At 38.1% G+C, this 17,665-nt stretch overlaps 1 protein-coding gene across 5 annotated transcripts in view; it reads right to left on the bottom strand.

Moving 5' to 3' along the window:
* Positions 1 to 2,152: 2,152 nt before the first annotated feature.
* SH3TC2 (SH3 domain and tetratricopeptide repeats 2) overlaps positions 2,153 to 17,665 on the bottom strand; it is a 51,006-nt gene continuing 35,493 nt past the window's right edge. For 4 of the 5 annotated variants that reach the window (XM_032209018.1, XM_032209020.1, XM_032209017.1 and 1 more), the window contains 9 exons: positions 17,017 to 17,153; positions 15,894 to 15,935; positions 14,083 to 15,795; positions 13,804 to 13,984; positions 11,488 to 11,638; positions 10,391 to 10,513; positions 8,919 to 9,069; positions 7,104 to 7,300; positions 2,153 to 5,297 (listed from right to left, as the gene is read on the bottom strand). In XM_032209018.1, coding sequence (XP_032064909.1) covers positions 5,106 to 5,297; positions 7,104 to 7,300; positions 8,919 to 9,069; positions 10,391 to 10,513; positions 11,488 to 11,638; positions 13,804 to 13,984; positions 14,083 to 15,795; positions 15,894 to 15,935; positions 17,017 to 17,153 — 2,887 coding nt within the window. In that variant the 3' untranslated portion in view covers positions 2,153 to 5,105. Of the gene's footprint in view, positions 5,298 to 7,103; positions 7,301 to 8,918; positions 9,070 to 10,390; positions 10,514 to 11,487; positions 11,639 to 13,803; positions 13,985 to 14,082; positions 15,796 to 15,893; positions 15,936 to 17,016; positions 17,154 to 17,665 lie in introns of those variants that run through there. The other variant, XM_032209021.1, reaches the window with a different exon arrangement.

The following is a 17,665-nucleotide window of genomic DNA, read 5'->3' as shown; positions in this document are numbered from 1 at the left end:
AGAAGGTTGGCAGTTCAGCTGTTCGAATCCCTAGCACCACATAATGGAGTGAGCTCCTGTTACTTGTCCCAGCTTCTGCAAACCTAGCAGTTCGAAAGCATGTAAAAAATGCAAGTAGAAAAATAGGAGCCACTTTGGTGGGAAGGTAACAGTGCTCCATGCGCCTTCAGCGTTTAGCATGCCAGCCACATGACCACAGAGACATCTTCAGGCAGCGCTGGTTCTTTGGCTTAGAAACGGAGGTGAGCACCACCCCCTAGTCGGGAATGGCTAGCATGCATGTGCTAGTCCTTTTATTGACACATATCTTTCAACCAACTTTGGATAGCTCCCAATCAAAAGATTTTTTTAAAAAAAGTTTTTATCTGTCATGTAAGGCCAATATGGATGTCTTCTGAATGAAGAGCTTCACTAAGAGCATTTTCAAATTGCTGGGGTGGCTCTTGAATATAAAAATTATCTCTGGGCACCAAGGTTTCATTTCCCACTATGAAAACAACTAAGATCTGTCAAGGAGGAAAAAGAAATTGTGCCATGTGGGACAATTTTGAAATTGGAGAGTAATACCCTTATTGAATTTTCCCAGGCTATGCAGTGAATTAAAGGAGACATAGAAGTTAATGTTTTTGAGTCACTTTCTCAGCTGGAATGCATGTTTACCTACTTTACAGGAGATGTGAGAGTTTCCAGCTGTCAAAAGTGTACTTAAGCAGAACAAAATCTAACATTTTAATTTGTTGAAGCATTAAAAGCTATCCCCATAGAGTTCAGTGGTTTGGATTTTCAAGCAAGCATGTTGGGGATTGAACTTGCTGTATCTTAGCACCAAGAACACTAGTTAACCAGCACTCAAAGGATTGCTCTTTTTAACCACAACTCTTTGTGTCTCTGAGTACAAAAGGGTTAGTCAGGTAAGCAGTGAATCTTAGTTAAAAAAACTAATCTAATTTCAGGCAAAATGTCTCTGTAAAAAATTTAAAGCCACTAAAATGGGTCTCTATGTTGAACTAAGGAAAAGTTCATTTTACTTATATAGTAAAGGTTTTTTTTTAACCTCAACATAGCAAACACAGTTTTCACTGAAACAAAGTGATTGGTCTAAAGAGACCCAATTAAATCGATTGATGAAGCAGCGTCTTGAAACTGGATTTCCCTACTTTAAGTCCAAGTACTGCTTTCCACCAGCTTTCCAGAAAAAGGCTCCTTTGGACCAATGCTGCCCTCCTTCCAGATACTGGCAATTGGAAACACAACCCCCTAGGAAAGTACTTCTGTCACTGCCCAATTGAAACGTTGAAGAACTGTGAGAAGAGGTCTCAAGTGTAGATCTTGAGCAATTAAAACCAAGAAAAGAAGCTAAACAATGCTCCTGGTGCATATTCAAGTGTCTCATAGATTTTCTCATGAATTGCTTACATTAACTCAGTCAGAACTCCAAGGAAGTAAAATAAATAACCATAAACTTGAATGTCCAAATAAAGGGGAGTTTGGCAGAATGGCTTGGCATTAGTGTAGAGAACTGCAGGCAATGTCTACCTCTTTCTGAGGTAGCCAGCAACCAGCTCAGAGAGCAGAAAAGGAAAAAAAATCCCTTTTATTTCCACCTACTTTTCCATCCATTGTCCAAACAAGTCAAAGCAGGTAGAAATTTAGTGAAAGAGTACATCTGTTTCTATACAAGGAAGAAGAAAAATGTATGTACATGTGTACATGAGAAAGAGATTGTGCATGCTGTCATGAAATCTTTTGAACTGCTTTGATATTTTTTCAAAGAACAAGTGTTATTCCAGTAATATATTCTGGTTTAAGTCATACTATGCCATGACATCATTTAAGTTTGTCAATCTAACATGGATTGTTTTTAAATTTCCCCTTAAACAATAAAGAATTCTTTTTTTTAATGAGAAGCAAGTTCTTGTTATTGCAGTAGACTTTTTTAAAAAAAATGAGTGTAAGATAACAAATCTCGGCTTCTGTGCATAACATTAGGAAATTTGATTTGTATTGGATGTAGAGAAATGTCCAGAAAAAGTGTCATGTTTCTCAACATTTCCAGCCACAGATAAGTCTGAAAAGTTCAGACTGCCTAGAAGCCTTTATCAATTTCTTAACAGATTCTTGTTCTTAATAAGGACTGAAAGATAAAAAGGAATTGAAAATACTGCCTTTATTGCCCTCTAACGGTGAGCTGAGCTATGGTACGAGTAAAAAGCAAATGCTAAAATCTGTTTAATCAGTGATAACACCCAGGATCCATATATAAACATAGGTAGCTATGATCATTAGCTCGTGTCTAGAAGATACTAAGTGGGATTTTCAGACAAATCCAGATTTTCTATTGGAGGCATTTTTCATGAAAGGTAATAAAAGAAAATTACCTCGAGCCATCTGCATAAATAACATGTAGTCTAATTTTGAACCTGTCGTATTTACTACTTATTTGGTGCTGCAACATTTGTTCTGAAGTCATTGTGAATGGCTGTTAGCAGTGCTTGGCAGAGAATTGAAAAATTTATAATTATCCTACTTCAGAATGGCTGCTAGTATAACCGAGAAGATTTCACACACAATGTTAATTTCGTGAATACTTCTCCAGTTTTGGTGTGACCTATCTTTCATTACTTTGATTCATACCTTTGTGCAAAACTCAACATTCAGACACAAAGCAGGTCAGGGGAAGTCCCCCAGGGGTCTCACCAGTAGACAGAAGAAGAGAGACAAAGCTTGCACCTGGTTTGTGTTTCTTCCTTAATATTCAAAACACAATCTGACATAACCATTATTTATTGCATGGGGAATCAGGTCTGCTCTAAATTGTCGAGATATCCAATTCATCACAAAATGGAAATGGATGGACAAGCTCCTCTAGAATGTTCTTGTAAAAACAGAATAAGGTGAATTTGTGTCTGTATTATATTTCAAAAACAAAATCTTAAGAGGCAAGGCAAGATGTTTCAAAGATTGTTTCATGAAGCAAAATGATTTGATTGAAACAATCTGCTGCTCTCCAAGGCTTCTGAGCCCCAGAATTGCTCCAATTCTGTTAATAATTTTCAAGGGAAAAATATAGGAATTGGGGAGTTATCCTACTGTTGTATCTGATTTGTTAATTTTAAATTTAATTAACCCAGATGTAATGCTGGTCACACTCCCTTTATGGATCTCACTTCTGGCATGCTATTCAGAAGACAGATACAGTCTTTGGCCCCTAAAATATTTATACCCTGACTTTAAAGGAAGCACAATTCAATTACACAGCATCAAAAATGAGCCTATCTCAGTTCAGCTTCCCACTTTCAGCCCTGGTCATATCAAAATATTTCCACATGCAGAAACTCTGGACAATTGGCTTTGAGTTTTCATTTGAACCGAATATACTTGGTGGGGCTACAAGATGGTCTGTACCTCTGTAGCACCTCAAAGCTAGCACATCATTAAGCCTCCTAAGAATGTCAAACTTCCTTTTTTTTGTTTTAAAAAAGCACATTTCGATTCTGAAAAAAAAAGAAGCTTGAAAACAAATGTTTGATTCTTGGCTATGAGGACAGTCAATAGCTTACAGGCAAAAAGAAATGTGTCTTTATTTCCTAACTTTCTTCTAAAGAGATCAAATCAAGTCATCATGCATAGAGATCATCTCATATGAAGCTTGTTAACAAACCTTCATAACCCTGTGAGGTAGGTTTGGCAGAGAGCAAATGATTTAAGGTAATCCAATGAGCTACATGTCAGATAGAGCTATGGTGGGGTAGTAAGCACGCTCTTCCTGAGGGCATCTGACTGAGACAAAGAATCCGAAAGTTTTGTAGCTACCCTCCAGCAGTATGGAAGCCCAATACATCTGGCTGAGTATGGAGGTGTCTTTGCTTTCCCAAGAGGCTTCCATGCATGTGTTTCCTTCTCTAGATATACAGGAACCGTTTTCTTTTCTTCTTCAGGATCAGTGCAAATCATTAAGAAGGAAGGAGATACCTCTGAAGAGTTCATTTAATCATTCTTAGGATATGGTATTCTGGGTTCCATCCTTTCCAAAGGATACTTTTGGGATCTTAATTTAGTTTATTTGATGCATGAGGCAGATATTAATGAGAAACCAAAATAAATATAAATACTGATAAGTATTTGAGTTATACTTGGCACTTGGTGACTTTATGCATGTTCTTGCATTATTTTCTTGCCAATAATATAGAAGCAATTTGTTGTGATGCTTTTTTTTTAACTCCATAGCCAGTTTATAGCCCTGGGATTTCATAATGTTTTCCATTGAAACATAGATCTAGCTTTGCTTAACTTTTTGAGAGGAGCTGTGGCTGGGTAGATTCTTCCCCCTTCCTGGTTTAAGCACAGATAACTGATGCTGGTGTGATAACACAGGAACAAAGAATCACATTTGCTGCAAGAGCGTTTTTTTCGCACTTTTTCTCTTTTGTTCAGGCTGTCAGAGGCTTTCCGTTGATGTCTATCTTGTAAATGACTTTGCCTTTTGGCACTGAGGATGAATGGATGCAGGTTGAATATCCTCTCCAAGGATCAGCCCCATTTATTTCTTATCACAGACAATCTGCACACACACATACCTTTTCAGCTCCTATGTTGTGCAGTCATTATCTTGCTCTTTTCGCCCTCCCGCTCAGTCATATTGATTCTTAGATAGTGCCTGGAAAATTCTGCTGTTTTCTTGGTGAGGTTTTTCAGAAGTGATTGGCTATTGTGTGAAAGTGGCTGTCCCAAGGTCACCCAACTTTCTTTGGTGGGAGTAGAACTCACAGTCAACCAGTTTCTAACCTGATGCCCACTACACCAAACTGTCTCTCAATCGTGCTTCAACTGATTCTTTTGCACCCTCTAATCTCTTAAATAAGGCCCATGTATGTGAATGAGTCTTCTTTACATGTTGTTGAGAAAATAAAAAAATATGAGCTTGCTTTTTCAGTCAGAACACGTGAGCTGATGGCCAGTGTATATCCATTTACAACAGCCCACAAGATTTCTATTCATTCAGAAACACAAGGGACTAGAAGCACCAGATGATGATTCTCTTCTTTTCTTGGCAGAGGGACAATGATGTCCTTTCTTCATGAGCTGTGAATTCCATAACAGATGGATCATACATCATGTCTTCCTTCACTTAACCATCGGGCCCGATATGTTGTCCACCCTCTTGGGCTCTTATTTGTTTGGGAATTAGTAAATATTTGAGCCAGCCTGGCTTGGATCTTGCCTTGCCAATTGCGGTCATCAAATTCAGTGGTAGCAGCCAAGGCCAAGAAGAAGTAACTGGCTGCATCTTGCTCATCCTGAGAATAAATGGAAAGAGAGAGAAAGTGAAACACTGGAAGGCTTCCAGTCAAGGCTGAAAGCATGGTAGGGATGAAATCCATTGCCTAGGAAATTTAGAAGAACCTTTCAACAGTCATTACAGGAGCCTTACTTCTGCTGAATGCCAGCTAACTGCAATTTGGCAGTTTGAATCTCACCAGGCTCAAGGTTGACTCAAACCTTCCATCTTTCCAAGGTTGGTAAAATGAGGACCCAGATTGTTGGGGGCAATAGGCTGACTCTATAAACTGCTTAGAGAGGGCTATAAAGCACTGTAAAGCAGTATATAAGTCTAAGTGCTATTGCTACAGATTGGAACCTGAATTGGCTTTTCCAACTTATATTATGAAGCCCCACCTGACTCCCAACAGAGAAACCTTGAAACTAGCATAACCCTATACATCAACCTTTTCTCCCAGTTTGGATTATAATAAGGCAGATTGATGGCAATGATTATAATAAGGCAGAACACTCCCAGCTTACCATGTATACAGAGCAAATGAATGTAGATTTGATTGCTTGGGATAATAATTCATTAATTTCATACATAGTAAGTACAAGATTTAAGATTTAGTTGATTTGTATGCCGCCCTTCTCCGGGAGGGACTCAGGGCGGCGAACAACTCAAAAGGGGAAAAGGGGATACAAACACAATACATGTAATTAAAATACACAAGAGTCATATAGCCATACATGTCGAGAGGGGAGGGAACTCATCAACCCCAGGCCTGCCGGCACAGCCAGGTTTTGATGGCTTTCCGGAAGGCCTGGAGAGAGGTGAGGGTCCGAATCTCCGCGGGGAGTTCATTCCAAAGGGCCGGAGCTGCTACAGAGAAGGCCCTCCCCTGGGTGGTAGCCAGATGGCATTGGCTGGTAGACGGAACCCGGAGGAGGCCGACCCTGTGCGATCTAACGGGTCTATGGGAGGTAATTGGCAGCAGGCGGTCTCTCAACTAATAAGTATGAAATAATATAATAATATAATATGTATGAAGGGACATGTGGAGAGCTCCTGAAGGGGCAGGGTAGTGCTACTGAATATCGTATCTGAAGCAAGAGTATTTAAGAAAGGGAATGGCAACTGCAGAACACAAAAAAAAGAAGAGCATCAAAAGTAGAAGACAACAGCATGGAATATTATAAAATCAGTTGACAGTCTGCATCCCAAGCCATGTGAAGTTCTCCCAAGCAGCGTGTGAAGCTTCCAGAAACCTTTCCAAATTAGAGCGTATCAGATCTGGACTGAAAAACCTCTGATGAATAATAAAGGTCAGGAGAAAGATTTCAGAGAGTTCTAGGCTTTTACTGACATTTAGTAATTTCTTGGCGATAGTTACATTTTGGCTCTGGTTGCTATACTCCAAAGTGCAACCGAACATCTATTTTAATTTGAAAGAAGATGAGGAATTATTGAATGTATGAGAAAGGATCATAGCGGCTCAATTTAACTGAAATGGAATAAAGTAAAATTTAGCTTTTATCCTAGCTTTGAAACATATCCCTTTGAATGATTTATCATGCAAAGGCCAGAGTCTGGACATTAGCCTGAAATAAATAGCATATCCCTTTTGTAAACTTAAAAAAAATATTAACTGAACAAAAATGACTTGGAAGACCAGAAAACGGAAAAGCTGCTGACATTGCAGCAATGAAAAAAAATGCACTCATTCAATATTTTCACCAGATTCTGAATGCCTTCATTTTTAAGTGCAAAGTAAATCACACTAGAGCATCTTTGCTAAAATGCAACAGGTCGTTATTACATTACAGATGCTATCTTTCACCTTTAATTTGTGGAGAGTGAGATCTCCTAGCCGGTAGTAAACCCTGGAGTAATATATGGCTTCTTGAACCCCTTGCAATTCTGGTGAATGCAAAGAGAGCGTTCTCAGGTAGCAGTCTTCAGCCATCTCATACATTTGCAGAAGGTAATACACAGTTGCCAGCCGATGAAAGGCAACCAATTCTTGCAAATGATCTCCTGAAAGAAGAAAAGTGTCAAAATGGCATAAATGAACTCTGGGGTGATTGTAAAGGCTGGAGCATTTACAACTCTCCCTTTCCTCCTACAGCACCAAAAGACCATGTTCTCCGAGCAGCAACATTTCAATTGTTTCCTGCCTAATTCCCAGGAATTGTTTCCAGGAGTTTTGAAGACTGCAACATGTTCCCTTTTTGTTCCTGTAGGAAGTTAGCATCCACCTCTCTCCTATAAAATGAAATATTTTAGGAAGGGCTGAATATTTCGCCTTAAAAGGGAGGCGAAAATCATCCCTCCATCTTTGTCAATGGGCCATTAAGGCCTGAGCCATTCTGTTCTACATAACAAAGGTAGAATTAGCTCTCTGCCCATCTCACCACATGGCACCTGGGAAGATTACATCAGCTAGCACTCAAATAAGCCTGGGACCCAGACAAAGCCTACAAAGTTAGCTAAGACCCCCGCCTCCTGGGAGTCTGACAGACAATGGGATACATTTCTTAGGAACAGGAAACAGAGAGGTGGGGCCCAACAGAGGGTATAAAACTCAGGAACTCTCAGCATCTTGGTCCTTTTTTCTGTTCAGGAGTTCAAGCCATGTGATCTGGTCCACCATTAAACCATCTTTCCAAACAGTCTCCATGTTTCCAGTGTCTTTTTTCCCACTTGAGAAAAACATTCCCCCAGAAGTTAATGTACAGTGCAAATACTTCATGCTGAAAAGTTTTACAGTAACAACCATAACCATCAATGCAAACAATTGTTATTTATGCACATTCCTAATGTTATAAAAAACTAAATGATAGGGAAGAAATGCCAATTTCATATGGTAGGCATTAAACAGTCCATTGCTGCAATCTTGAAAAATGTCCGTACAATGTTTCCATAGACACAATCATTCACAGAGGAAATGAAAAAAATGAAGGAAAGATTCCTTGATTGAAACATGATAATGTAGACTATTAAATTTCACTGCGATGAAATTGGACGTGCCATCTTCAAAAGCTCATGCAGAAATATTCTACTCATATTTTTTTAAAAAAAATTATGTTGTCCTATGTTGAGCAGTTACACAACAAAATGAAGATGGCAAAAATGACAAGGATACGTAAAATAATCTATTTGATAGAAACACATTCCATTTGCTTTCAGTTAAGAATTTCTAGGCTGTTGCTTGTAATATCATATCATTACTACCGGTAAATACTGTATCCAAAAAGAAGCAATGTTTTGTACACTGCCGATTAAGTAATCTCTGACTGGGATATCAGAAAGAAGGATAAATTTATCTGGTAATTTTTTCCTAGTGGTTGTGGATTCATAAAATCCATGAAGAACCATTTCTCTGATTCCAAGTGAAGTCAAGTATAATAAATGTCTACTTACCTTTGTAATCAGATTTTGTGCCTTTTAAAACATTTACTGAGGCTAACTTGAGTATTTTAAATTGACTTAGGTGATGCCAAATTAAATCCCAATATTTCCACATTTTAAATTCGCTTGGGTGAGACCATCTTTTAAGAGATGTATGTTGATTATTTTTCTACTCACAAATCATTGACAATTTTCAGAAAATGAGTTGAATATTCTTGCATTATAAACCTTGATTCCTTCCTACCTACATCCACACTGAGTCTGACTGCCAGGGTAGCAAATTCCAAAGCATTTTCATAATTGTGGAGCCCGATTTGGAGTTCAGCTAGCTTGTTGAACACTCTCAACTCCGTTTGTGTGTCTCTCAATTTCCTGGCCAAAGGTATAGCTCCTCCCTGGTGAAAAGATGAAACAATTTGTCATGGGGGTTTCATAACTTTCTACTAGCCATCCTCCCCATGTAGCCCACTAAGAGTCCCTCAGAGAGGCCACACAAAGCAAGGAAGACCTGACCATTCATTCAGTCTCTTTGATCATCATTTTCCATAGCATCATTTTCTTTCATTAACCGAAATGAACATATCTCACAGTTTTCAGGTTTACAGATAAGAAGCCCAAGCGTAACTTTCCTGGGTTCTCATTTAACCTTCTCTTGAACTTTAGATGAACCTGAGATCATTTGGCTTTTTGTTTCCTTGTTTTGGGCAACTGGATGGCTGCCCGTTTGGCTTTTGCCTAGAAACAGATTTATGTCTATTTAATTCAACAAAAGTATTATGTCATTATAAATTTAACACAGTTTGCACACATTGTTTAATATGAAAGAAAAGGCTACTGTTGGATCAATCAGACCACTATAGACTTTCAGGAAGTGGGCATGTTTTTCTAAAAAAAAAAAAGTTTTTATTTTTATTTTTAAACGTGATAGGGCTATACATGTTCTTTTTTCTTTTTTAAAAAGGGAACAACTTCATTAATGCTATGAACACTTAAAAAGAGAAAGTAAAGTTTTGTTACTAAAAAGAGGAAAAGCACACACACACACACACACACACACACACATAGAAAGAAAGAGAACTCTTGCTTACTTTGTTGCTAAAGATATTTAAGTAAAGTCTTTTAGAATGCATCCCTCAGTTCAGATGGAAGGGGCATTTCTTGCAAGGACAACCATCAAGCTATCAAATGCCACAGTTGCACTGGACTGCATTTTTACTCTAGCAATCAGCAGCAGCAGCAATCCAGGTTTCTTTTTTTTTTAAAAAAAATGTTTTTCCAGTATTAATTGAAGGTATCAGGGATTGAACCAGTGACCTTTTCCAGTCAAGCCATATGTTGTATCATGAAGGCATGGATTAAAAAAAAGATGATACATACACAAAGAGCAACAACAAGAAAATTCCGCACCATGATCTTACTTCCACAATTAACAGCCACAACACAATCAGCGGTCCTCTCACCTTCACTGCCATGCCTAACTATACTCCTAGATTCCAGTATGTTTATTTTCAGCTGGCAATATTAGCACGTAGGCACAGAAGGAATCACTGGAGTAGATTGGTGGTTTCCCCTCCCCACACCCCCATGATACCTGTCTGATATACATCTCATTTTCCACTTTCCTACTTCTGTACAGTTTCTTTCCATCAATGTTAGAAACACCCACTAGTGGCAACCTCTAGAAATGTCAATATAAATATATCTTGTAGTTGATACCCTGTAATATTCCACTGCCTGATGCCTGTTCCTGATTCCATTGAAGAAGACATCTCCTGCCTCTTCATATAATCCCATGGCCAGGTGCAGCTCTTTGGGTTTCAGTGCTGTCTCTATGGATGCCTGAAAAGAGGAACCAGTGAGGTTAACAGCTGAGGCTATAGCATCATAAAAAAGGGTGACATTTTGCTCAATACAACTCAAGGCACTTCAATTTAGCTGCATACATTGTAAGGCTCTTATGCATAACAAAATACAGAATACTGCATGACATTTTTTTAAAATAAAATTCAATGGCAGAGACATCATAACTCCAAAGGAAAAAAATGGAAATTAGGTGCAAAAAATTCAAAAATCTCTCCATGCAGAGAGATTTTCATTGCTCAGTAATATACACCCTCTTATTTTACTTCTTAACATTCAGTACTCCTTTTTTTTGATAGTCTGATATTCATCACTCTAATGTTCTTCTACTCAACCCCCTCTTACTTTTTACTACCAAATCTCTGAAATCACCACACACTACACATCAAAATGTTGCTTATAAATCTAAATTTTGCACCCACAAATGAAAGTCATAGATTTTCATTATTAAATATGAGATAACTCAATATTAAACATCAATATTTAATATGATCTAATATTAAGATAAGTGTGCAATATGTAATCATGCATTTTGCATAAAGCTTTGAGGACAAAACATGCATCTGTGCAATGCAAAATATCTGTGGTTCAGCCAATATCTTGGCTGAACCACAGTTATCTATCTATCTATCTATCTATCTATCTATCTATCTATCTATCTATCTATCTATCTATCTATCTATCTATCTATCTATCTTAGCTAGAGGGAAATTTATTGCCATGGTTGGTGCTGCCTTGTATTGTTAGACTCAGCATTCTCATGTGCCAGACATATGAAAACTAACATTTTATAAAGATTGATAAGTGATCTGTGTTATCCAATGATTGAAATCATATTTTTGCAATAATCTTTTACAAAGTGGTTCGGTAAAAAGTGATAACTACTAAAAAAAAAAAAATACCAAGTCCCATGCCAGGAGGATATCAATTTCGAAAATAACCTTTTTATGTACCTGTAAATACATTTCCACAAGTTCGTTCTCTTGCATTTGATAATAGAGCCTACCAGCCTGTAACCAGGCCTGAGCTGTTTTAACAATTTCCTCCAGGTCAATAAATATTCTGAGGCTCTGCTTGGTACAGTCCAATGCCTGTTTCAAAGACCTGTTGGATTTACATATATTTCTTTATTACAAAGAAATTAGTAAAACTCATGCATAGTCAAAACAAACTGCCCCATTTTAATCCACTCTATAAAACATCCCTTACAAGAAACTGTATCGTGTGACCTTCATGAATTCTTTCCTTTGGTTTTAAATCCAATAGAGAAATTCTTTTCAGCAGATGGACCTTTAAACAGGTTCTTAAATAAGCGCTTGTTCTAAAGATATCACTCTTAATGGAAGGACAACTGGACTGCCACTAATGTTTCATGACCAAATGGTATCACACTATGTGGTACATGTTTCCCCTAACTGTCACGTTGGAGACACACTATAGAAGGAGTTTCAGGATGATGAATGACCTGTTCACTACAAATGACACATGTGAAATATGAACACCACACTCCTGAGATGTGTTGCCCTCATCTTGCAGGCTGTGGGATATCTGTTCATTGGTACATTACGTTATCATTTTTCTGTCATTTGCAATGGAATAAATTTACCCCAGCTTCCAAATAGCCCAAATAAATGTGGACCACCAGGGTCTAAATTTGAGGTTTTGAAAGAGGGAGCGAGGAGAAGGGAGGGAGAAAGGGAGGGAGTGGTGGGTGGGAGGGAGGGAGGGAGGGAGGGAGGGAGGGAGGGAGGGAGGGAAGGAAGGAAGGAAGGAAGGAAGGAAGGAAGGAAGGAAGGAAGGAAGAAAAATTTCAATAGAACATTAGCTGGCTCTGAGATTCTTTAAAGTTCACTACAGATGAAAAGATAGACAGACTGACTAAATAAATAACAAAAGAACAATCACTATATCACAAGCTGCTAATAATTTATCTTAATATGATATGAATATCATATATGATATCATTTGACATCTAATAAAGTACATTGATACAAGTGCTAGTCAGAAACAATGGGAGAGAGATTAAAACCTAATATTGGTTTTTATTGAATTATTTTCCTTTTTATATTTTAAATTCTTTCTCTTTTTCCCTTTTCTTTCTTTTATATAATTATGTGCATTTATTTTTAGAACAATGACAAATAACAATGTTATCAGTATTGATCTCAGAATCTTATAGAGATTTTAACTTTTTTCTTAAGGTAATATATGGAATCTAGGTCTATATATTTAATTAACAAATTAATGAAATATCAAGTTAGTACATTTTAAATTTTATAACTATCTTTGCTGATATTTATTTATTCCCCATATCTTTTTCTGCCTTTTTTCTTATGTAGCTATTTATTCTGTTCTTTAAATGTTTCAAACAAATTATTTATTAAAAGAAATAACAAAAAAAAAGGTAGGAACTTAAAGCAAGTGAACCATTATGACAAACCTAGCTTGAAATTTCTGGTGAAAGATACAGATTTTCTCCTGTGCACTCACTCCTCTTTGGATCCTGGTTATTGTATGTAAGTCCAGTGTCTTTCTTTTAGTCACTTGTAACAAGGCATATTAATATAACTATATTTGTTAACAAAGGAGTTCTGAATGGAATTTACAGTAAATATATTGACATTCTGCATCTGAATGCAGAATTGTTTCTATATCTTTTTTTAAGGGCAAGGAAATCTGTGTACATGCTTTCTTTTTGGCTCTTTCCTTATATTCCAAATGTCTCTGTCATCTGTATTTATCTGGCAAGTGAACATACTATATGACTGATGAAGTGATTTCTGTCATACCAAGAGAAAATGTGCTCTGTTTCAAAGTGTCACAAATATTAATCTATGCCGATTTTCTCAGACCAAGACAACTAAACACGGGGGAATATTTCATTGTTACTAAATAATACATATAAACTAATAATATCAAATTAGTATTATTTATTGTTTTAAGATCCCACCCCCTTCTTTCCAAAGTGTTCAAAGCATCTGACATTAAAATCAATGGCAGAGGATAGATTAAAAATGAATGCATCTTTTGAAAAGATTCTAGTGATGATCTAGTGTTCAATGGATTATAAACAGTGGGACTTGGGCATAAAGACATCAATATTCTAGAATATTCATGCTTTAAATATTATTGTTTTTCACTTAAAACAATAAAAGGGAATTGCTTAATGACAAAATCCAATGTAACCAAAACACTGTTCAAAATATTGCAACACTTTGAGTCCTAGTCATTATTTCAACATTTAACCGGGAACCTGAGTGCTGACTCACCTGGGTGTATGTAAACTTTGGTAGAGTTGGCTGAGGTCCTGTAAAAGGTGTCCTTCTTTTTCTCTGTCCTGAAGTTGCCGAAGTAGGAGAACTTGATGCTCATGGTATAGAATGCAGGTTCTGGTATCAGGATGCACTTTACTATAGAAATGGCAGAGGGACTCAGTGACATGAAGTTGACCTACACAGCATCAGATAAGATAGAGATATTTTTTTTTAAAAAAATTGCCAAATAAATAACAAACGTAAGTTGAACAACTTCCCCAAGGAAGTACTCACTTATCACATTTTGAGTCTTCAAGGCAATGGCCAAGGCCATCTCGTAAAAGATTATGCCTTCTTCTGCCTTACGCCTCTCTAGCTTGGACTGAGCCAACCATAACAAAACGTGCACCAGTTCCATTTGTGTATCATCACCATCCTGGAGTTCAAAATACAACTGAATGGCTTGGAGAAAATAGTATTCTCCTAAATAGTAAGCCCCCAAAGATGTGATTAGGCAACCAAAGTTGGCTAAGGCAATGGCTTGGTTCCGCTGATTTCCATTTTCCTGGGCTTTCTTCAAGGCCCAGAAGTAGTTCTCTGCTGCCTTTTGCACCTGCCCCTCTCTTTTAAGGGCAATGGCTAAAAGATTGTGAACCACCCCATCTTGTGTGACACTGTCCGTCTGCTGCAGGGAACACAGGAGGTATTGCATGATCTCTGAAGTCTTGTCTGGCTGATTGTTCAAAATAAACAGCCACCCCAAAGAAAGGGATGCTTCAAATGCTTCTTCTTCACCCATCACTTTGCCCAGGGCAACAGCTTGGTTGGAGTAATGCACAGCCTTTTCTAGCATGCCGTATTTGAGGTACAATTTGGATAAAAGTGCACACAAGGCCTTTTCAGTTGATACAGTCCCAGCTTCGCGGGAGAAGGACAACCCGCAATGCAGATAGAAGCAAGCCAGCGCTGAGATGCTGTTGTGGCTTTTCTCTTGGGCTTTCAAGAGCTTAGAGGTGTTTGCAAGGATGAATCCAGCTCTCCAAATGGGTGTGAAGCCACTTTTTATATTGCTAGGGGAGTACATCCTGGCAGCCGCCAAAGCTACATGGGGCACATACTTTTTTTCATACAGATAGGCGAGAAAAGGCATTGTATCTAAGGGATACACGCTGGTAACCTGGCTGGTGAGCTGTGCATTCAGAAACTGCAAGCGTTCTGCAAAAGGAAGAACCTCATCATATTTACCCAGCTGCAAGAAGAGTCTGACAATGAGGAAGCAGGACCTAATCTCCATTGTTGTATTGCCTACAGTAATGGCTTCTCTCAGGATGTACATTACAACCTCTAGTTCAGTCTCAGAGCTGAAGCAGTGTCCAGACAAGCAGGCCAGAAGTGTCATGCCTTTCCCAATCATAGGCAAGAACTTTTGTTTCATCTTTTGCTTTAAATAAATGGCAGCAAGGTTGGCATGCAATGATGTAAGTAGAGGTAGATCTTCGAACCCCTTGTCCATAGAATTCATGGCTTCCTCGAAGTAGACTCGCGCTTGGGAGAACTTGGCCTTCCTGACACAGAGGCGGCCCAAAAGATAGCATATCCGAATGTGAGCCCAACCAAGGTGGCCCCTCTTAGCCCAGTTCCTAGATGTTTCCAGATATACGACTAACTCCTCTTCACTGGTGAAACCATAGAAGGTAGAACTGAGGAAGGAAAAAGAGAGATCATACAGACTTTGGAAATGTGGCACATAGCTATCTTGATTGAGGAAAGTCAATATAGGATCAAACACATCACAGTCTTCCATATGCCCAGCATTTAGATCAATAAAGAACTTGGGGTCATCAAGGTCATCTGGCTCTGGAAGAAGTAAATGTTCAAGGGTGGAAGGTGAGGATTCAGCCACTGGAGTTGACTTCTCAGAATCAGTCTGAGTACATAAACTGTTGTAAGATTGCTTCCCCCAATTTTCAAACATCAAACCATTCTTATGTCCATGTACAGCAGCATCTGAAAACGATCAATAAAGCACAAGTATACGATTACCTTTACGGTGATATATTTCAGGGGAGAAAACCCATCCCATTTCCCATTTCCACCATACTCACCTGATGGTCTTTGTGGGTACATCACAATAGGTTCAAAGCCATCTGTGTAATCAAGAAAAATGAGAGACATATGCAATGGAACCCACTACAAAGTCAAAGATCAAACTTCAAACTTGGCATCATAACAAAAAACTTAAGTTGTTTCATTCAAAGCATACACACAAAAAAATGAAGCCCAATCTTAGCTTGGGTGATATGCTACAAGGAAGGAATACAATGAGTGTAAGGATTATAAAGCTATATGACTATACTACAATGAAGGGAGAGTATACTGTAATTTCTGAATTAGATCAACCTGTTCATTTTCTATATTGGAAACGTCATTAAAGTATCACTTTGGAGATACCGCAAGTTCAGTTCCAGATCACATCACTAAAGTGAATATTGCAATAAAATAAATCACACAATTACTTCACTTTCCCATTGCATAATATATAAGTTACGTTCAATAGTGTGCAATAGCATTAGGTCTAAAAATGTACATGCCTTATTTTAAAAAAAAAATTATTGCTGAAGTGATTAATGAGGATGAAAAAGTTTGTAATATTATGAGAATTACTAAAATATGAGGCAAAGACAATGAAGTGAGCAAATGCTATTGGAAAAAATGGTGCCAGCATATTTGGCTAATGCAGGATAGCTGCAAACCTTCAATCTGAATTCAAAAAGGCAGTATGTGCAAAACACAATAAAGCAAAGCAGAAGAAAATGAAGTATGTCTATGTAACTGTAAATACAGATTAGCAGGTGCTAAATAAAATTGAGTAGGGTGTGGGGCATAAAACCTGATGAGCAAGGTGGTGTTATCAGGTACATCATGGGCATATGCTGTATGCCCATGTACCTGATAATCACACCTGGAGAAGGAGAACTTAGTGTGATATGTAGACAAGGCTGATGACCTTGGTTATATCTTCCTTATTACATTTCATCCTCCTGCTTTTATGTCTACTAAGAATTAAAGCACATAGAGATCATCAAGATGACATCAAAGTCTCCTGAGTATTTTCGAAGATAATATTCTTTCAGAAGATGAATAGTATAAAGATAAGGAGAAGCAGAAAATTTGGGAACAAGAAAGAAACATTAGAAAGAGACAATATCCAGAGATATGGAGACATACCCAGTCTATATACAGAGGTGATGTCTGTCTGTGCCCATTCATTAAGAAGATTACTGTAATGTACCTCATTGCCATTACACGGAGCCTGGAAGAAGGCAGAAATTTCTTCTTCACTAAAAAACACTGGGCTCTTTCTCCTGCGTTGGGAATGAAAAGGCAGAGAATGGTCAGTCAGTGCTTAATATCTTTTATGTTGCCAGAGCCCACTTAACTTTTGCAATGGTGATGAATATCTGTAGCTCGGGTGGAGGATGAGGGTGGAGATTCGTTCTCCAAGCTTGGGGTTGGTTTCCGAACATTTCAACCCTGACATCCCCTACACTCTGCTGAAGATATTACCTAGCCTAGTAATGAAACATTCGGGAACCAACCCATAAACTTGGAGAACGAATCTCCACCTTCACCACTTACCTTTTTCCTGCTGTAAAATGCAGAAAGAAAAGTCCAGATCTTGCACTCTAGTATTAGATTAGAAAAATTCAAGCACAGACATTCCCAAAACTAAGGGACGGTCTTGCACCATTTAATGATGAAACCAACCCCACAGGGTCATTGCTGGGGAAAAAAATAAATGGGTGTGGGAAATAATGTGGAAAATGTGGAGGTATCTGATTGACATTCTGAGTTATATTTTTAAAAAGGCTCCTGA

This window comes from Thamnophis elegans, chromosome 2, assembly GCF_009769535.1.
Source record: "Thamnophis elegans isolate rThaEle1 chromosome 2, rThaEle1.pri, whole genome shotgun sequence".
Lineage (NCBI taxonomy): Eukaryota > Metazoa > Chordata > Lepidosauria > Squamata > Colubridae > Thamnophis > Thamnophis elegans.
The sequence above is the reverse complement of the archived record's forward strand: the minus strand, read 5'-3'. Positions and strand labels throughout refer to the sequence as shown.